Source organism: Thamnophis elegans, chromosome Z (genome assembly GCF_009769535.1).
Source record: "Thamnophis elegans isolate rThaEle1 chromosome Z, rThaEle1.pri, whole genome shotgun sequence".
Lineage (NCBI taxonomy): Eukaryota > Metazoa > Chordata > Lepidosauria > Squamata > Colubridae > Thamnophis > Thamnophis elegans.
In genome coordinates, this window is record NC_045558.1 from 89,250,783 (window position 1) to 89,273,715 (window position 22,933).

Genomic DNA, 22,933 nt, shown 5'->3' on the forward strand with positions numbered 1-22,933 from the left:
CATACAGCCTGAATTGGGTGTCCTGAACCCTTCCCCGTCCCATGACATTGCTGTGTTCCTTACTTGGAATTCCCTGTTTTTTCTGTTTAAAGACTTGTGTGACTTGAGATTACAACTGGGATAGCCTGGTTTGTTGTTGGTAAGCAATGTGACCACATGATGTTCTTTCTAACCATATTGCTCAATGATGGCTACCAACTGCCAACTGCCTTGGTAAATTAAGGAATCCATTTACTCAAGAGAATTTTGAATTCCTCCTTTAAAGTGTTTTTTGAAATATTGGCAAAATTAGTGAGAAATTTAAAGTAATAGAAATGTTTTGGCTATTTGTGAAATCTTAATGTACTTTTCTATTTCTCCCAAAAATGGCTTTTGAGCAAAGACTTCCATTAATTAAGAATACTATCTAAACCAGGGGTAGTCAACGTTTTTATATCTACCGCCCACTTTTGTATCTCTGTTAGTAGTGAAATTTTCTAACCGCCCACTGGTTCCACAGTAATGGTGATTTATAAAGTAGGGAAGTAACTTTACTTTATAAAATTTATAAAGCAGAATTACAACAAATCCCTACCACCCACCATGAAAGCTGGAATACCCACTAGTGGGCACTAGGGACCAGATTGACTACCACTGATTTAAACAGAGGACTCTGTTGCAAAGCATAAAGGCATGAACATAATATGTACATCATGTGATTACACAAGTCATGCTTGTTCTGCCACACCTGATGCAAGTACATCAGTGATGTCACCTGCACAATGTCACTGGGCATGGTATAGTTTCCCCCCTTCTCCTTTATATATGCTTATATTACAAATAAAATTGATTTATTCTTTCCTATGCCTGGAATCTGAAGAGACCAGAGAAAAGTGATGGTAAGATAGGCAACTCTACCACCTTCTGAAAATCAACAGTCTCAAGTGACAACTGTTGTGAAAAATAATAATTGTGCTGATTGTGTTAATGTGAAGTGCTGCTTTGGGAAAGTGCAAATGCAGAGAACACTTGGAACAAGTGACAATATAAATTACAACTCAGTTTTTTATTTCTGTAGAAAAATTATAAAATAAATAAGTCATTGAGTTGTGTGAATATATTAAATAAGAATCACATTTACAGAAATAGAAAACCTCTATACTTACATATTTACATTAAAAAAATCTAAAAACTATTTTTATCTTACATACAAGCTACTGTCAATAAAGTTATGTAGAATTATTCTTATATAAGTCCCATTACATTTCATAGTTTACCTAAACATGTGCATAGAACTATAACTTGAATTAAAGGTGCCTCTTTGTGGAAGCAATTTATATCTGTAGAGAAAATATTAAAGCTAATAACATTGCAAACTAAATTCAAAATGCTTTATCTCGCTCTTTAATACTCTGTAAAGAAAAATCCCTGGAAGTTGATAGTACAGTAGTGTATTCATGTTGATCTTTTTCTTTAATAAATATTGTCTGCCTGCCTGCCTGCTTGCCTCTCTCTCTCTCTCTCTCTCTGTCTGTCTCTCTCTCTCTCTGTCTCTCTCTCTCTCTGTCTCTCTCTCTCTCTCTCACTCACACACACACACACACACACATCTTATAAGGTAGAAGATGCTCAATTTTGGCTCAGAGCAATGCTTGTTCATCCCAGAGAAGATAGGGGAGAAGCAGTTCTCACTAATCTGGAATCTGATAGAAATTCTTAGTCAATCAAATGTATGTGGTGGTTAGACAGATGTAGGATTTAATTTAGAGATAAGTGGAGGAGGCAGAGAGAAGACGACCATTTGGCTATACAGACGCTGGTTACATGTTAAATTACTAGTATATTGATATGGTAATAGATAAGAGCCAGGAAGAACAAGCATGAGAAAACAACAACAACAGTGCATTTGTTTAAAATAAAGTCTTTACATTAACCAAATCTCACAATTCTTATTGCTGAAATACTAGGTTATTCCCCACCTTAAAACATTAAAGGGAAAACTGAACATTCTGGAATGGATATGTTGCAGATGTTAAGGACTAGACTAATCTCAAAGCCACCAACAAATAACTCTGTTGGTTGATAGTTTTGCAAACTGATTGCATCTCCCCAAACACATGTTTTAAAACCAGAGCAGCAACTTGGAAGCTGCTCCAATTGCTTATGTACTTTCCAATGAGACAAAACTACATTCAACACTGGCACTTCTGGCCTGGCACATTTTCATCAAGCAAACGGGAATCCTCCAGATGACAAGGTTGGAGGCGTGGGAGAAACAAGGCACACCCTGTACCGTTTGTCCCGGTTAGGAGTCACTGAGCTCTTTAAGCAGCGTGAGAGACTTACTCAAAGCCAGCTTCATTTCTGCCTTTCACCTTCTTGGGTGTGTGTGGAACACAGCAAAGAATACAATCACAAGTGCCTTTCAAATTCATGCTTTCTCACATACTCTCTCAATCAGTTCATCTCTGCCAAAGGTAACATGTGCAAAAAAGAACTATGCGGGGCAGCAACCATTCGGTATTCTCCTACAACTGAGCAGCACTGGCTGGTGTGCTGGCTGGTGCTGCTGTGAAACCAAAGCCATTCATTCCTGCATGTACAGTTGGCTATTGCCAAGAAAAAAGGGATGATCATCCTCCTTGCAGCACACACAGTTTCAGGTTACTGCCTTGATTTCTTGGTTTAGATTTTTCAGAGATGCCTCCATGAATTAGGACATGCTTCAGCAACAGCTTCTTTTATTATCTGGAAGAGGCAAGCATGGCATTAGCATATGGGACTTTCTGGAAAGCTGAACAAAGGAGGCTGCTACAGACACTACTAAACTTGGATTTTGTTAAAAAGATTTTTGGGGACAATTTAAAGATTTGGGTGAACTATATAAGGATTGCAGTGGTTATTGGAGGTTACCAAATAACAATATACAATTTTCCCTATATAAAATTATCAAATTATCAAGTCACACAACTGTGCAATAATACTGTATTCAATAGAAACCACATTTATGATAATAGAATTTTCTGTGCTTACATACTAACAGGTAACAAAATATGGCATTTATTTTACGTTACGTTTAGTGTACATTATTCTGAATATTTCTCACAGTATTTATCTGAACGCATGCATCGAGCTATAACTTGAATAATTTCTGATCTAATTTCTGGACATCCATCTCAACCAAGAACCTTTTGCAAAAATTGCCAGAATTACAGCTGGCAGAACAGACAATTCTTGGATGTAGTTATCAGTCAGTTAGGTAGAGAGTTGGTTTTTTTTTTAAGCCTTAGGAGAGTTGTACATTTGATGGTTGACCAAGTATCTCTGCAATTATAGTGCCAGACTCTGTAACATTGTTTTCAGGAAATGCTCTACATTATACATACAGTAAAGACCTGTTCAAAAATATCCAACTCCTCTTATGAAGCTCATCTCCAAGAAGGCAGAATTATTGATTGGGATTCTAGAGTAATGCAATATAGGTAGACCTCAATTTACAACAGTCTGTTTAGTGATAGCTGGTATTATTTGAAGTTATGGCACTGAAAAAATTGGCTGTTTTCCACACCTATGACCATTGCAGCACCTCCAATCATGTAATCAAAATTCAGACGTTAGCAACTGGCTCATATTTAGGACTGTTGCGATTTCCCTGCATCATGTGATTTGTGAGCTTCTGAGCATTAAAGCCAATGGGGAAGCCATATTCACTTAACCACTATGTTACTAACTTTACAACTGCAGTGATTCATCTAAGAACTGTGGCAAGAAAGGTTATAAATTGGGCAAAACTACTATCTCACCTAGCAATAGAAATTTTGGGCTCATTTGTGGTTGTAAGTCGAGGACTACATATAATAAAAAGAGTATATTTCTATTTGTTTCAAACGTGAAATATGTCCGTGTTATTAAAAAAACCCAGGTTGACACTAAAAGATAATGACACTCTTAATTCGATCGAATGAGTTTTAAAAAGATTTCTGTTACTATATACTATAACACAAAGCCTCATAATAGGACAAGAGAATTGATAAAGAAAAAACAAATAGTTGTAAACTTCTGGAGTTGGAAAAATAGCATAAGATATAGTTAAAAGAATCCTTACCTTCATTTTTTTTAGACATTACTACTGGGAATTCCATTTTCTTTTTTGAGATTTCTCCTTTCCTCTATTTCATTATAGTTAGTGCATTTTTTTCTTACCCTGAATAATAAAAACATTCATCTCCATCACTTTGTGGAATTATTTTGCTTTAAAATTGCTCAAGTACAAAATTATTTTAAATTATAAGTGTGATACAGAAAAACTGTGGGATATCAGGTTCCTTGCCCTGTTTAATTTTCTTCATTTGTGAGTAGCTAAGTCGCCAAAGGCACAACACTTTTGAATGAGCAAACCTCATCTAACCATGCAACTACTGTTATTTCAACAGTCTCTCAACATTTCAAAGGTGCTTCAAAGTCTAAAAGTTTGGGGGCATCTATTTTGAATATAAAAGAGTTTGACATGTTTAACAATCAAAAGATACAGTAGACCATTCTTTCTCTAAGAAACCCCATATAAACCAGACATTTAATTTCCAAGAATTAAAATAGAAAAAAAGTTTCAGAACTTCTGCATAAATAGAATGGTATGTCCAGTTGAACAATGTTGGGGGGGGGGGGAGCAGTTTTCTAACCATGGCCCTGTAATTTAGGTTTCAAATGATCAATGGGTCCTGAAAAAAACCTTGTAATGACACCATTCTGTTACCTGAAAACACTTTTTCCAATATTTCATAATTTTGGGACTTCAAGAAATTTATGGGAATGGAAGCATTTTATTTCCACAGGACCTTACATTTCCATTCTCATCTTTAGCCTTTTTATCTTAAAGTCAAACTTTGGAGCAAATTTGTTATTACACTCTTGGGAACTTGGGGTGGTGGTAGGGACATTCAGCAACACAGAAACAAAGCTTCCAAGCTATAACGATCAGTTTACATCAGAATCCAAGTCAAAATTATTTATTAAATGTTAAGATAAGCAATGTGTTACATGCATAATATTGTCCCAAGGCGAGCATTTAGATATTATTATTATTATTATTATACAATTGTATCACAGCGGCCAGTTGTTTCGCCGGATTTGGCATTGGTTACTAGTCGGGCCCCACCCAGGGGCCTAGGACGTCGTAACGTATTTTCGCAATATGCGTGCAGATCCAAGCAGTGCGGCTTTTTGCATTTGACTGATGGTGATTTTGTCAATTTTTAACTGTTTTAAATGTAATTCCAGTGCTTTTGGAATAGCACCCAGTGTGCCAATTACCACTGGAATTACCACTGCTGGTTTGTGCCATAGTCGTTGAATTTCGATTTTTAAGTCCTGGTACCTTGCGATTTTTTCATGTTCCTTCTCGGCGACCCTGCTATCACCTGGTATTGCGATGTCTATGATTGTGACCCTATTTTTCTCAACCAGTGTGATGTCTGGTGTATTATGCGCCAGTATTTTGTCGGTTTGTATACGGAAATCCCACAAGATCTTGACCATCTGATTTTCTGTGACTCTTTCAGGCTGATGTTCCCACCAGTTTGTTGCTGTTTTAATATTATAATTTTTGCACAAATTCCAATGGATCATTTGTGCTACTGAATTGTGCCGCAATTTATAATCAGTCTGCGCGATTTTTTTACAGCAGCTGAGTATGTGATCAACAGTTTCGTCAGCTTCTTTGCAAAGTCTGCATTTGGCATCATCAGAGGATTTTTCGATTTTGGCCTTAATGGCATTTGTGCGGATAGCTTGTTCTTGCGCAGCCAGGATTAGTGACTCTGTTTCTTTCTTTAATGTACCTGTTTTTAACCATAACCAAGTTTGTTCCCTGTCCACTTTATCTTTTATTTTGTCCAGAAATTGACCATGCAGTGCTTTGTTCTGCCAACTCTCCATTATTGATTTTATCACATCTTTTCTGTATTCTTGTTTTGTCTGTTGGGCCTTCAGTAGATTTTTGTTCTTTACTTCGATTAATAGATGTTCTTGAGTTTCTTTTAAATAATCAGCCAGTGCACGTTTTTCTTCTTCAACTGTTTGCTTCACTTGTAATAATCCTCTGCCACCTGATTTTCGGGGCAGATATAGTCTATCAGTATCACCACGTGGATGTAAACTGTAGTGCATTGTCATTAGTTTCCTGGTTTTTTCGGTCCAAAAGGTCCAAATCAGCTTGTGTCCAGTTAACTATGCCAGCTGTGTATCTTATAACTGGTATTGCCCAGGTATTTATGGCCTTGATTGTATTTCCACCATTCAATTTAGATTTCAAAATTTTCCTAACTCTGTTGGTGTACTCTCGTCTGACAATAGTTTTTACTTCTCCATGCTTGATGTTATCCAACTGCAGAATGCCTAAGTATTTGTAGGCTTCATTTTCTTTGCATTTAATTAGTTGGCCATTGGGCATTTCAATTCCCTCAGATGCAGTGATTTTGCCCCTTTTTATGGATACAGTGGCGCATTTTTCCATGCCAAACTGCATTGAAATATCGGTGCTGAATACTCGGACTGTATTTGTCAATGATTGGATTTCTATTTCTGACTTTCCATAGAGTTTCAAATCATCCATATATAGTAAATGCGAAATTTTTTCAGCTTTTTTGGCTGTTTGGTAGCCTAATTTCATTTTTTTTAAGATTACTGATAGTGGGATCATTGCGATGATGAAGAGAAGAGGTGAAAGTGAATCACCCTGGAAAATTCCTCGCTTGATATTAACCATTCCGTAGCTCTCATTCCCTACTGCCAACTCAGTTCTCCATTGTTTCATTGCCTTTTCAGTAAAGGATGTAATATTTTTGCTAATGCCAGTTGTTTCTAAGCATTTTATGATCCAACTATGTGGCAGTGAGTCAAATGCCTTTTTGTAATCAATCCAGACCATATTCAAGTTCGTTTTTCTGTTCTTACAATTTTCTAATATCATTTTATCAATTAGAAGCTGATCTTTTGTGCCCCTGCTCCTTCTTTTGTTGCCTTTTTGCTCTACTGGCAAGATGTTGTTTGTTTCCAAATAATCCATCATGTTATCTGCAATAATGCCTGTGAGTAATTTGAAGGTTGTTGGCAAGCATGTTATTGGTCTATAGTTTTCAGGTGTTGTTCCTTTAGTTGGATCTTTCTGAATCAAGTATGTTTTTCCAGTTGTCAACCATTCATCAATTTGGCCCTTTTGTAAAATTTCATTCAGTTGCCTGGCCAATATTGCATGTAAACTGGTCAGATATTTGAGCCAGAAACCATGTAATTGGTCCTTTCCAGGTGATGTCCAATTCTTTACCTTTTTAACTCGATTTTTGACCATCTCAGTTGTTATTTCTAATACTTGCATTTGTTTGTTGCCAATGCTTTTCTCAAAGTCATGTATCCACTTTGCTTCCTTGTTGTAGTCCTTTGCATTTTCCCACAATTCTTTCCAGAATTCAACTGTGGCCTGTTTTTCTGGTTTTTCACTTTTGGTGTCACCATTTACATTAAGACTTTGATAAAAACGCCGTTGGTCTGATCGAAATTGCTGATTTTGTTTATATTGGATGATTCGTGCCTCATATCTTTCAATTTTTCTAGCTGTTGCTGTTATCTGCTGTTTTACAATCTCTACAGCTTCATTGATGTTTCTTGTATCCAATCTATATCTCCTGATTAGCCGATCTATGATTTTGTTGTTTTTAAGCCGTTGCTCATGCATGTTCTTTAAGTTACTAGCATCTGCCCTTAATTTTTTTATTTTTTGTTCTAAACGGATTTTCCACTTTGGCTTTGATGCTTTTTCTGTTGTATGACTAGGTACTTTAATTTTAATGCCTAGTTCATTAGTGACTATTACAGCTGCGCTGTACATTAACTGGTTTGTTTCCAAGATGGATCCTGGTTCAATTGTTGAAAACACTGCATTAACCATTTTCATGATAGGGGCCAAAATTTTCTTTGGCACAGTTTTTAGTGATGGTAAACGTTGCCTTTCCTCATTAAGCAGAAAATGCTCCATGATCTTATACTTCAATTCTTTTTGTTTTTGAGTTAGTTCATCAGTTGGTTCAGTGATAACTGGTTCTAGTGGTGGTGATATTATTTCCTCCCCAAGAGCTTCTTCTGGGAGTTCTACTATAATGTCTTTAGTTGTGTCTTGAATATCAGTTATTTCCACTTGTGATATTGTTTTTTGGGTTTTGCAATTTGCCTGAATTTCCTCATGTTCAACTTCACTAAACACTTTATTCCGTATAATAAATCGCCTTTGATCTGCTAGTCGTTGTTCACTAACATTTGAATCTGGATATTGTTGTTTCCATAATTCATACATTCGCTTTAAATAGCCTCTTTTTTCTGGCTCTGAGTTGTAGTAACAGGCCATTATGGCACGGTTTTCATCTGCACTATATTTTTGTCGTTTTGTTGGCTGGTCCACTTGTAGCCCACTTGTCGACGGATGTCCAGGGACCCCAACATCCGCCGCGGCCCTTGTTAACCCGCGCGACGACCGATGCGGTATGGAATTCTTATTTGTTTTTTTCACCATATTGTATGGGTTGGCGGGGTTTTTTTTTACAGGACCAGATGCCAACCTGATCCCAACCTTCCTCCTTTCTCATCCGGGCTTGGGACCGGCAATGGCGGAGTTGTTGTTGTTATTATTATTATTATTATTATTATTATTATTACTACTATTATTCGCAACAACAGAATTGTATCACAGCGGCCAGTTGTTTTGCCGGATTTGGCATTGATTACTAGTCGGGCCCCACTCAGGGGCCTATTGCGATGTCTATGATTGTGACCTTATTTTTCTCAACCAGTGTGATGTCTGGTGTGTTATGCGCCAGTATTTTGACCGTTTGTATGCAAAAATCCCACAAGATCTTCACCATCTGATTTTCAGTGACTTTTTCAGGCTTATGTTCCCACCAGTTTGTTGCTGTTATTATTATTATTATTATTATTATACAATTGTATCACAGCGGCCAGTTGTTTCGCCGGATTTGGCATTGGTTACTAGTCGGGCCCCACCCAGGGGCCTAGGACATCATAACGTATATTCGTAATATGCGTGCAGATCCAAGCAGTGCAGTCTTTTGCATTTGACTAATGGTGATTTTGTCAATTTTAACTGTTTTAAATGTAATTCCAGTGCTTTTGGAATAGCACCCAGTGTGCCAATTACCACTGGAATTACCACTGCTGGTTTGTGCCATAGTCGTTGAATTTCGATTTTTAAGTCCTGGTATTTCGTGATTTTTTCATATTCCTTCTTGGCGACCCGGCTATCACCTGGTCTTGCAATGTCTATGTTATTTCTTTCCAAGTATCCATAAATTTGGTTTGCAATGATACCAGTAAGGAACTTGTGTGTTGTTGGCAAACAGGTGATTGGCCTATAGTTTCCAGGATCCTTTCCTTTTCCTTTATCTTTTTGGATCAAAAATGTCCTTCTAGTTGTCATCCATTCATCATTTTCAGGTGTTTTTAAGATCTGATTCATTTGGTTTGCCAATCTTTTGTGCACACTTGTAAGTGCCTTTAACAGAAGCCATGTAACTCTTCTGATCCAGGTGCACTCCAGTTCTTTACTTTTCTTGACTGTATTTGCACCATTTCTTTTGTTATTTCACATCTTCCATTTTATGCACTTTAATAGAATCCCCAATTTGTTTGATCCATTTTGCATTTCTACTGTGCTTCTTGTTGTTTTCCCACAAATTTTTCCAGAATTTCAGAGCTTTCTCTTTATCAGGCTTTTCATTTGTTGTTACTCCATCTCCATCTCTAAGCTCTTATAAAACTGGTACTGATTTGCTCTGAACTGTGAGTTTTCCTTGAATTGAGTTACCTGGTTTTCATATCTTTTAATCTTTTCAGCAACGCCAACAACCCTCGGCTTCAGCTCTTCAATTACTATTGCAATCTCTTTATTCTCCAAATCGTATCTTGCTTCCAGTCTGCTTTTGACCTGATTGTTCTTTAGCTGACCTTGCCTTCTTCAAGTTGTTGTTGTTGTTGTTGTTGTTGTTATTGTTATTGATATGCAAGTATGCACTCTAAGGAATTCAGGACAGGAATAGTGTGTAGACTGCTGCATGGACCACAAGTTGCTATAAAATAGGCTACAGTTTGAGCAAAATATTAATACAAAAGATTGAGAAAAGGAGACGGCTGGGGAAAGGAAGTGTTATGGGTTCAGTACAGTATAGTTCTAGCCTTAGGATGAGAATTGTGCAGGAGTGGAAATGATAGGGGCCAAATCTTTGCCACTGCAATTGTCACTAGATGAATATTTAATTGAAGTGGAGATTTCACCTGTGACCTATAGGTTGCAAGTATCATTGTGTGTGTCTCGGTGTGTAAAAACACACAAACATACAGTGCTCGTAGTTCTGCACTGTGGAAACTTAGTTTATATGGTCCTTGATATGAAATCTACAGGACCTCACAGGATCAGTCATTTAGACGTTACATAATGGGGAGCAAGAGAACCTGACCAATGTGCTGTTAAGTTCAACACCAGCAAATAGTACCTAAAACATTATTTCTCAGGAGTGAAACTTAAAAGCAATAAGTATTATATTTGCTAATGGCCCCAAATATGAAGCTCAATTAAATAAAATTAAATAGTGCTGAAATTTCAATTTTCTCCTGCTACCGAATTCTATTACAGGACTATTTTTCCACAGAAAAACACAACAGCCAAAACACAACAGTCTTAAATTGTTATTTGAAAACCATACTTGTTACAGTTCCCAATCTACCATTTATTGTATCGCAATTAGGCTTGACTGATACATTTACTTCATAGGATCCAAACTGAGTCACAGCTAGAATAAACACTGAAATAATTAAACCTAAATGTTAAGTTTCATCAATTTCAAGCTTAATATATCTCATAAAATCAAAAGGACACATTAGTTGTTTCCATTGCTCATTTCTTCCAGACTTAATGAGATCATCACCTGTCAAATATAGTTTAATCTTCAAGATTATGGTATGCTGGATTTTAATGTGTCCATACTGGTCTGTCCGCTTACACTATTCATTATTTTATGATGTTCTAAATAGCTCTCGGAGGTAAATTGAGGTAAATACTGCTCTACAAAATTGGCACAATGTATTACTCCATATAATTAAAGTTAAGGATAGAGAAATACAAATGAATTTAGTTTCACATTTGCCAATTTACATTTTTGTATCCTATTTCTGAGTCAACTTGTATATGTACTTTGATATATGTCTTCTCTAAAATACTATCTTTTGTGGAAGGCTTTTTAATATATACATTATAGCATATACTTTTCACTCGAGTGCACTGTAAAATACATAAAATGGAGTCATCAGTGTATGAATATAGTCACCATGTTTCATAAGTGTATATTTAAAAAGTATCAACTAGCATTAAAATAAGAATCAAATTTCTTTTTTATTTTGGGGCACCATAAATCTTAATTCTGGCAAGCAATTTTACAAAACTTTAGTATTCTGTTGCTGACAACATTGTTCAGTATATTAAGTATCACAGATATCTATCAGTCTTTTTTGCCACTATTTTATTGTACTTTCCTTGGTTTACTAGGGGATTTAAATAACTTGACTTACTGTTCAGTGATGACATATATAAAGATGGCGAAACTGATCATCGCGAAGAAAATTGATACTACCACAACTTCTATTTTTAAGACACTTGTTTCATTATTGGTTCTTTTTGTCTTCAAAAACTGTTCCACGCAACGTTCACCAAAGTAATCTGGGTGGCATCTGAAAGCAAATCATGAAAATGCACAGAGTAGCATCACTGCTATTCTAAACATATATAGAACACTGAAATGATGTTCAAAATATCTTCAGGGACAATTCAATAGTTTGAATTGTTGATAATTTGTGTTGAAAGCACCAGGAAAGGCAACTTCATTTTCATATGAGGCCATAATGCAACAGCTCCACACACTTTTATATATATATATAGTAGGACATTTTAGTTGAATCAGGGATACAGGTAGTCCTTGACTTATAACCAGCCACTTCATGAACATCTGAAATTATGATGGGCCCAGAATGAGAGTTTTATAGTCACTTTAGGCCATTGTAAAATGTTATCACACATACACACGCACACACACACACAATTGCAGCATCGCATGATTATGTGACTATGATTTGTAACTTTGTTGCTAATTTCTGGGAAAAAGTATCTATTTGGAAGAATAAGTTTGCACTTACGACCATGATGTTTGTTTAATGATCATGGATTCACTTAATGACAGTGATTTGCTTAACGATCACTGCAAAAATGTCGCAAAATCAGGTCGTCACATGGGTGCATCGGCTTACAACCATAATGACTTACGACTGGAAATTCTGTCCCAATTGCAGTCGTAAGTCGAGGACTACCTGTAATAATATAACAAAAGGAGCATTTCAGCCTACAGAATAGTGCATGGAGCATACATATGTCAGTCATTTATCTGAGCAAAGATAAATGAATCTCCAGATTCCTGTACTTTGATTGCAGCTCACTGTGATAAAATTCATTTGTTGCATTTGTTGTTCATAAACCATAGATTATAGCCACAAATGCCTGCTGCACATAACATATCCAACACCAAACAAAAAAATTACACCTTGTGAATTCTATCCAGATTAATGGAAGATATATGCATACAGGCAATATAGTAGCCAGGGCCACTATATTAATTTTTTCTTATGCTTCCAGAACACTGGTGGATAGGGAATTAATATTTTTTGCAGATCCATACATTCTGTTTCATCACTTTATTAATAGCTCTGTGAGAGAATAATACTTTCAAGTGGCAACATATTAGCTATCAAAATAGAGATACTAATGATTTTATCAAGGTTTCTATTTAACTTACGTGCAAACAGGTATTAGAAACTGTTCAATGTATCTGCATTCACCATGAACACAAAAACCTTTATATTTTCCTTCGCACGGAGTTTTAGTTTTCCTTTTAGTTTTCTTCTCGTTTCCTTTTCTTTTGTGTTTGTTAGGGTTCTTTTTTCCACCATCTAAATTTGCTGGATTCTTAATGGGTGGTTTCTCTGGGAAAATATTATTAATTATATTTAATTTCGGCAGAGAGACAGTGTGCTGTTGTGATCAAAATGCTAAGAACTAAGAGTTCTTCTAAAACTCTAAAAAAAGAAGGACTAGTTTATAGCAATCCCTTAGGCACAGAAACTTCCTGAGTAACCTTGAGCCTTTTCCACCCAAAGGAGCAGCTTACACCAATAGCTTCACTGTAAAAACTAGGTATGCAAAAACAAGTGGATCCTGCATGAGGGAAACATGCTAAGAAAAGAAGAAAAAACCTATATTGGCATCTATCTCTGCTGCAGCGAACTCACTGGAAGTCTTTGATTCCAATTCACTAGCCTTATTATATAGGTAACACAAAGTAAAGGGCTTGGGATGGCTCAGAGATGGAAGAAAGATTTTAATCTCAGATTCCTGTTGTTCTAATCAGAATACTATTTTGATTGCAAATACAACTATAAAGCAAAGAGATGTTATATTAGTGACCAAGATATATACACAAGAAATGTACAATGACTATGTTCACTTGAAGTGGTTATTTGTCATGGAAATCCTACATTTTAGTTGACTCTGTGGTTTACTTTAAACAGTCCCAAGTTTGTACAAAGTCACAACTTTAAGCTCATCTATGACGTTTATCTTAAACCTAATGAGTCACTGTAATGGGGGATGGCAATCTCCCCCCATCTTATTGGTTTTCTTCCTCATGACGCTGGAGCAGGATCAGCAGTGACCATGGTTTCTGCAAAGCTCATAGAAGAGCAGGAATTTCCAGAAGAAAACGAATGGGGATCTGCATTCCCAAAATGACGTCTGATGTGTGAAGACATATTAACTGGGTTAAGCATATTGTGTAACTATGACTAATATGTTTGCACCAGCAACTCTACTGCAACTGGAAAACAAATTCAAGAAAACATGCAGTTTTCTACATACTAAAGTCAATTTGCTGTTCTATGCAGTGTAATCTTCTGGCTCAGAGAGATCATGTTCCCATATTTAGAAGCAAGGGCTAGCTACGTATCTGAATAAAAATAAGAAGAATTCATTGATGATCTTGATAAAAGTAAACATTTATGTAAAGTTTTGGTTTGATGCAATTATTTTACATTTTAAGAATTTCAAAACCAGGATAGAGAAACCGGATTTTTTAAATAACTTCTGCCTTTCTAAATGCAATTAAAGAAAGTCAGTGTGCAAAACATTTTAATATAATTGGTCTTTTCTTAGTTCTCTCTGCAATAAAGTCAAAACTAATAATGTAAACATTACTGCTCAGCAATAAGATAAATTAAATAAAGTTCTCTTAGAAGTTTAACAATTCTAATGAGGTGTGGTAATATGGTTAACCCCAAAGATATTTGCATTTCAGAGGGGTTTAAAAGATCAGAGTAGATAATTATGTGGTTTTAGACAGGGTTTCACAATGATCTGCCAATTCAAAAATGCATATTGTGGGATTGAGAATATGATTTGCAAAGGATTTCTCATTTCTAATCAGCATAAAATAGTCTGAATGAATTATTTAGTCTCTTCCTGACATGACTCCACTTACACGTGAGGTATAGTCAATTCTCTATCTCAAACGTGATTTGAAACCCTAATGAAACAACTTCTGTTTTTTGTTCAACCACCTTTAACTTCAAAGCTTTATGGCCAACTCCCATTCACATGCAGCAGAAACCTAGCATTTAGATGATCCTTGGTTATTATATATGGATACCACATGCAAACCTTTTTATTCCTATTTAGTATTTCCCATCAGCAGGAGTGGTTAAACCAACAAGGTCTTACCACAAGGGACAAGCAACCTGGAGGCCTCCAGATGCTTTGGACTTGAAATCCCAAGAGGCCCCCATGACCAATGGCCAGGATTGTGGAGGTTATAGTTCAAAAAAATCCCAGGGCATCAGGTTGTCTCTCTAGCGTATCATGTAGCCAGAACAGGTTCTCATGTTTTATTATTTACAACCAAGGACATGCAACCCTTGTCTTGGAATATAGACATATTGAATCAAAAACCTTAGTGAGTTATTTTAACCCAGCTTTCCCACATCTAATATCCTCAAGATGTATTCAATTATAACTCCGGTGTAACTACTGGGGAATGATGGGAACTTGCTGTTACTCATCTGGAGGGCATATAGCAGAGAAGGCTGATTTAGCCCTTTCTGTAATAGAAGGACCTAAACAAGAGTGAACGAGTCAGGAACTCATGAATGATACACCAGAATTCTCCCTCATTACATATGAGCATAATCACGAAGTTGTACGCTGTGATTCAAGTGATCCAAGCTAAAATGGAGTTATTTTTTTCATCTTTTATCTTCATAGCAGCCTTTACGTTATATCAGACTGAAAGAGCATGATTGGTCTGATATATGTCAAAAATGTATTCTGTGGAGGAAGCATTTTCTTATTTACAGTTTGTCAGGAGCAGCCCATGAGCTTCCTCCTGGTGATTCAGCCTCTGCTTATTATGCTCTAGTCCCAAAACCTAAAGGTTTGTGCCAAATCATCTTATTCTAGAAAAGAATTTGTTTTTCTATTTTAATTTCCACATCAACAAAGTCTGAAAACACCACAACTCTTTATAACCTCTTTCTGGGAAGGCAGTCAACTAACCTGTGACCAGATGTACATCTTGGAAAGAACTATGGGTATCTTGGTTTGCTTAATTGCTATGCAAAAGGATAAACATTAATATATAACAGCCAGTAAGCAGTCTATATATATATATATATAATATTATATATATATATATATATATATATATATATATATATATATATATATATATATATATATATATATATATATATATATATATATATATATATATATAGTTAGGCTAAGTGATGCATTAAATGAATATTGAGAAAAGGCCATGAGACAAACTAGAAAATTCAAGCATCAGAGAGCAAGGGTTAAATGCAACTTTCTATTAAATATACAATTCCACTATGTAATTTTACTTAAGCCTGATTAATTTCAATTAAGTACAAAGAAATTTGCATATATATTCTGCATTAATAGCACCTTTGCCAACATTTATAATTTCTGAAGCATCCAACTAAATCTACTTACTCTGCAATTTGGTTTAACTGTTTATTAAGTAACTATATTCAAGCAAACATATCTCAATTTAAAGAGACATTCATCTCCTTCTTTTACTTACGGTAAATATTTGAACATCATAGAAACATTTATCTTTAAGTAAGTAGAGCTTCCAAATGGGACTGAACTGAGGAACTACAGGAATTGTTTCTAAGTAAGCCCAAATATTAGCTAATCAGATAAAGTTGACTTTTGTATAAAAAGAACTTCCAAAACATTTAGTTCTAACATTTTTAAACATTATAATCCAGGTTAGTTGCCCTACAGAAATCTTTATATATTATTGTAGCAAGTTATCAGAATGGTCATAAAAGAACATGCTAAATATTATTTGAAATAGCAGGGTCTTGCAATCTAAGCAATTGGGTTTATGCCATGCAATTAAAATAACAAAATTAAAGGTGGAGAGATCAGATTTAAGTTCTGAGCTACTTGGATCCTTCTTGGTGACATTTGTATCTTTTGTCCTAAGTATTGTATGGATAACCTGATAAGAAATTCCCACATATGCTATCTTGATCTCTTAGAAGAAAAGTTGCGTGTGTGTGTGTATGTATGTAATAAAATATAAATAATATAATTTGTCATTCTAAAGTAAATGAACATATTATAGGAATTACTCATTCCTTGTTAGAACTTTATTTTACATGAATAAGATAATTAAGCTAACCTATTCAACAAAAATCTTTACTTGAGTTAATGTCCATGGTTAAAAAAGTGCAATGCAAACATTTATTTATTTATACTTCATATTTCTTAACTGCAAATCTCCCTCAGAGAATGATTCTTGGTGTTACAATATCATCAATAAAATGAAACAAAGTCAGAATAATTTAGGATTAAAAGTTTTAAAATTATAAACACATAAACAATTCAGAATGTGAAGAATTCCAAGATAGTAGATTAACAGTTGTTAAAACAGGTGTTGTGGGAAGAGAGAGGTGGGTTCTCACGAGGCCAGCCAACCCCATGGGCCTTTTGTCATCCCCCATGCAATGCTAGACAGCCACATTTTGACCCCTTTATGTTATAATAATTAAGATTCATATACCGTAGTTTTTCTCTTGAATTTTGTCTGACAAATACTTATTAGCATCATTAATATTTTTATCCATAGCTGCCTAGGGTAGAGATGTACATTAATCCTAAAGAATTCTGAGTGTTCTTGCTGTCTTTTCCTCTGTCCATGTTCACGGATATCCTAAGCATGACTGAGAATAATGATGCTTATGGCACTCACCCAGTGAATGCACAGCAAATAACATAGCAAACCATGGTCATCTGTGGTTTGCCACTTCCTCTCCTTTTTGGTTGATATCTCAAAAATCTTTGTACTAATTGATATTTCTTGTTCCTTTTATAGTTTTTGTGATCAACACTGAACATCTGTGAATAGAATGTGGGTAAAGCTAATGTTTCCCTTTCCTAAAGCAGAGGTAAAAAATAAAGATAAAGTAGTTGGAAATGCTACTCCAGGACTAGCTCAGCTAAGACTACGGTAGCAGAACCAACATAAAAATGCAATTATTAACTCAAATGATTTATAAGAAAGATACTCAATTTGACTCAATTAGAAAATAATAATATTTACATTGGCTCAGGAAATATGAGTTTATATTAATGACAATTGGCTCAGGAAACATGAGTACATATTAATGCAAATACATTATATTCATAATCCCAAGAAATAACATTTAATTGAATTTCTGATTTTCTAAATTCTGATAAACTTATCCAATCTGATTTTAATATCTAAATCCTAATATTCCCATCCAAAATTTGCAATTCATATTAAGTATCCATCAATAGGTTACAGATACATTTTAAGAGAAAATATGCCTAAAAATATCAATTTCATTATGAATACCAGTTCCTTCTTGATACTCTAAATGAATGCCCAAATGAAGTAGAATGGAATGGCTGTTACTAAACTACTTCAAAAATCATATACATTTTTTAAAAAAGATTAATTCCCCTTACAAGAATAAAATGGAAGAAATGATAAAAATGTAAACATGACAATAGTAAAGCAATGAAACAATACAAATAAACAAAGTACAATAATATCAAGCAAAAGATGTCTGGGGGGGCAGGAAGTGCAAAGGGGAGATTGGGTCAGCTAATTAGTCCAGTAGCCATCTCCAGTATAGTTCTCCCCATAGGTTCCCCAGGTCAACCGACAGAGCCAAGTCTTCAAGTCCTTTCAGGACAGAAAGATGAGGGCAGACTTCACTGAGGGGAGGGGGGCATGACGGGGAAATTAAGAATGTTCATCAGGGTTAGCATTACAGCAGAGAAGTCGCCTTTATATACTTTATGCACCTCTTCGTTATGCTGGCAGATTCTTCTCTCTTTCTATTTGGGGCCATGATGGCACAGTGGTTAGAATGCAGTATTGCAGGCTAATTCTGCTGACTGCCAGAGTTCAAGTCTCACCGGCTCAAGGCTGACTCAGCCTTCGATCCTTCCGAAGTCAGTAAAACGAGGACCCAAATTGTTGGGGGCAATATGCTGCCTCTGTAAACCTCTTAGAGAAGTCTGTAAAGCACTGTGAAGCAGTATATATGTCTAAGTGCTACTGCTACTGCTATTCTGATTTTGAAGAATCAAAATGAACAATATAGTAATATTAAGAGAAAAGGCTTTGTTTTAGTCCTTCTATTTTCATTCACATATTACATGGGGGTTTGGATAAAGTATGTTTATAGCACAGGTTGAATGATCTAGCACAATATAGACTATTTAAAAACAGAATAATTTCTTAAATTTTATTTCAGTATTCCACTGAGGGCTTTTGGTTTTTTTTTGAAGATTTAATTCTAAGGGCAACAGTAAAATCCATTTATTTTTTGATGTAAATAAGCTTCGTTTTTGCAAAAAGGGATTTTTATACAGTGATAAGTTGAAACCTACACGGTGAATATAATAATTGAATACTATTAATATTTGTAAAAAAAAAAGTTTCTGAGATTTTTAGCTTCACCAAAGTTTCTTGAAAGACATATTTTGTCAGAGCGTCTTGAAAGACATACTTAGTACCAAGCACTAAAGTTCCCAGGACACCCTGAGAGAAATGGATTGGTTGTGACATTAGCTTAAATTTATATTGTAAAGGTTCAGAAGTTAACTTCATCCTTGCATCCAAAATGTACTTCTTTCATACTAGTGTAAAGTCCTTGCCAATGAAATACTGTATATACTACAGAATACTTCAAATCCTTGGAAAGTGCTACACAATCATCCAAACTATTAATATTATGATAATTGTTTAACAACAAGCATGTGACTATTGATTTATTTATAAAGAAAAAAGACTCCATAGGGTATATATAAGTCTATTAAACACAATACCTTCTTAGACATATTCATTTTTTGGGATTCTTGGTGTTCTCTGAACTTGGTTGCTTTCTTGCAGACATTTCATTACCAAACTAGGTAGCATCTTCAGTGCTCTGAGGAGCATGAAGTGCTCTGAATTATCTAATTTGGTAATGAAACATCTGCAAGAAAACCACAACGAGAGCATCAAGGATACTACAGTTCAACCCTGAGCTATAAATATTCTCTTCCATGGTACATCCATTTTTATCTGGCTAAAGTCTGGATGAAAATAATGGATGGATAAAAATAAAGGAAGAATAGGGTTCTTCAATGCTTAGAGTATATTCTAAGAAAGCCCCTGTCTTGTTAGGAGAGGCAAAGCAACAGCTCTTTGCAAAAATTGCATCATTACACTAGCCTCCTCTCAGATGCCTAGGTCCCAAATGAGAGGAACATTATGGGCAAGCACTCCATATTTTAACCTACCTCTTCCTGCATCATTCACAAGGAACTGAGATTCTCTGACTTCCTTCGCATGATCTTCAGCCTCTTCAAATTCAACTCCTAATGATAACTGATCAACGTTGAACGTGTTCAAGTTGGGCATGTTTTGCTCATCTTTGGTCACATTTAGCTCTGATCCAGTGGCATGCTGGTAAACTGTGGAAGAGAAATGAAATAAATGGATACCATTCTTACTAGTCAGGCAAAACTGGCAAAGGTGTTTATCTGAAAATTACACTTGGCAATTATTGCACATGTAGTTACTCTTATTCCCATAGTGAGTCATTCAAAAAACAGCTCTCAGTTTTTCTAAGGTGAATTTGTTTAGATTTCCCCAGAACCTTAAAATTGGCTGGCCAACCTCCAAGTTATTGCATTCCATTAACCAGAATCTTAGCAAGTGTTCTTATTGATCTTTTACAGTGGGTACAAGCCACTACACAATGGATTTTGACCAAGCAACTAACAAAAACAAATACCTGGTCATTCTGATTTAAAGTTTGCAACATGTTTTCTCCTTTTCTAAAATCATAAGCAGTTATTCAATATTTAAAATTCATCTAGCAAAGAAATTACCATTTAAAACCTGAAGACTAAGAATCACTTTGAATTAAGCTCCATTCAAGCATTGTGGGGTGTAAACAATGCTTCTTAATTCAAATTCTGCTTCACACAATGTGCTCTCATCACCCTGACCCCTCTAAAATAGTGGAAAAATAATGAGTGCCTCCTTTTGTGATTTAATTAAACAAGAAGCATCGACAGCAAAATATTGTTATGTCAAGACCTACAAGAATACAAGGAAGCTTAGGCAGGCTCAAATCAAGAGACAGCTGAGTTGTAATTCCCCACTCAGCAAAAAGATCTCCAATTTTGTGACTTGCCAAACTGTTCTTAGCAGGGTTCTTGTATGGTAAGGAGAGAAAAAGGAGATACGGAGGTACGGAAAATAAAATAGACATAAACTTATAGACTGAATCACAAATACAGCAACGAGATTTTGAGGATGGCTTGAATGGGGCTCCCATATACGTCACTTTCAAATACCCAAAACGACAAAGTCAAACTAAGAAGTGCAAAAGAGAGAAGGAGCTGGCGGGAAACGCAGAAGGTACCCCCGCTACTGCGTCTCAGCATTTCAGGCGCCTCCTATTTCCAAACAGCAGTGCAATTTCAGCATAACTTTAAATAAATGGGAAAAACGGAGCCCAATTCCGAAGTTCGCAGCGAGCTACGACCCTAATGCCAGCAACGCACCACTCTCCAAATTCCCAGTTCGAGCGCCCTTGGTGCGGCCGCCGAAGCTTTGCGCCCCCTCTGCCCCGCCTCTCGACAGGGTCCATCGCTCGCTCGCCCACTCACCTGGACTCCGGAGCAGCGGGAGGAGAAGGAGGAGAAAGAGTGGTGCAGGCATTGAGGGGAAAGGAGCGTCCTCGGGGACCGGTTTGCTTAATAAAGAGTGAAGGAAAAGCGCGCTGAAGCGGTTGAGGAGGACTCCCTTGGTGCCTAGCGAGTCTTACCCTCGGAGCGGCGGCAAGACACTCCATACCCATCGAGCGAGAGATATATATGCAGTGCCGCCGCCACCACTGAGAGGCCGGCAGTCAGGCAGGGCGGTCAGATGAAGCTCGACGTCAGCCGGGTGGGGAAGAGAACAGGTGCGTCTCGGGTCGGGAGACATCACCCAGTTGCGTGTGGCACAAAGAGCAAGCAGGTCGCGGAGGCGGACCGGCAGCGGCAAGCCGTCGGATGAGTCAGCTAGGGTCACGCTAGTCCCCAATAGCTGTAGAAGTCTTTTCAAGTATACAGAAGCGGAAGATCGACTAGTTGAGAGCTAGGCAGGTCGGATTGTGTGCCTCCAGCTGCCCACGAAGGGAGTTGCCCCCAAAGGGAGCTGAAGGATAAGGACCTCCAGTATGCCTTTCATATTCAGAATGGACTGCATGGGACTTTGGGGAGATTCCAGCCACATTTTCCTTTTCAGGCGTTTTCCTTCTAGCATTATGGAAGCAGTAACTCTGCTTTCAAACATGGCAACCTTAAGCTGCATAGATTTCACCTCCCAGAATTCCCCAGGGAGCATGCAGCCCTGCAACTGAAGAAGCCATATGAAATGATTTAAAAAGTGGAAGGAAGAGATTCCTCATTTTCACATTATTCCCCTATGGAAAGCAGCTGTACAGTAGCAATAGCACTTAGACTTACTGCTTCAAAGTGCTTTATAGCCTTTTCTAAGTAGTTTATAGAGTCAGCATGTTGCCCACAACAATCTGGCTCCTCATTTTACCAACCTTGGAAGGATGGACAGCTGAGTCAACCTTCATCCTGGTAAGATTCGAACTTGCCAAATTTCAGCCAGCTTGCAGTTAGCAAAAGTAGCCTGCAGTACTGCATTTTAACCACTGCACTATCGCACCACACTTTTCATCATCCACTAGCAAAGGTTATGTTCTAAGTTGCATCTAACCAAGGTACAAATATTACTTGGTAACATCATTGGCTGCCTTGTCAGGACATTGCCCTCACCTCTCCAGTCTATGAATGAGATAGAGTTTAATAACCTTTACCTGGCCCAAGAATACCCACAAGAGACAGTCCAGTATGATTTAATTGCAGCTGCCAGTTTGATTTTTGTGCCTCCCCATCAGGATATCCCTGGCTGCAACATTAAAGTAAAATTTCCCCCGTATTATGACACCATCCAAAGGCAGCATGAAGGTGCATAAAATGTATCAAGTTTTGTCAAATGTGAGCTTGAAAAATGTCTGGGCACTACAGATGCTGGAAAGAGACAACTGAGATAGATAACAATTGGCAATGGGAACAACAAATTTCATTGTGGTATATTTGTGATCCTGAACTGGCTCAGCCTTCCATCCTTCTGAGGCTGATAAAATGAGGAGCTAGATTGTTGGGGACAATATGCTGACT

The 22,933-nt window shown here is 36.7% G+C and overlaps 1 protein-coding gene across 1 annotated transcript; it reads right to left on the bottom strand.

Annotated features, from left to right (window-relative positions):
* Positions 1-4,095: 4,095 nt before the first annotated feature.
* AREG (amphiregulin) lies at positions 4,096-21,416 on the bottom strand. Its single transcript, XM_032235303.1, has 5 exons — positions 21,365-21,416; positions 19,985-20,158; positions 12,879-13,065; positions 11,605-11,763; positions 4,096-4,183 (listed from the first exon to the last, which is right to left on the bottom strand). The coding sequence occupies exons 1-5, from the start codon at positions 21,414-21,416 to the stop codon at positions 4,096-4,098; spliced, it is 660 nt and encodes a 219-aa protein (XP_032091194.1).
* Positions 21,417-22,933: the final 1,517 nt, after the last annotated feature.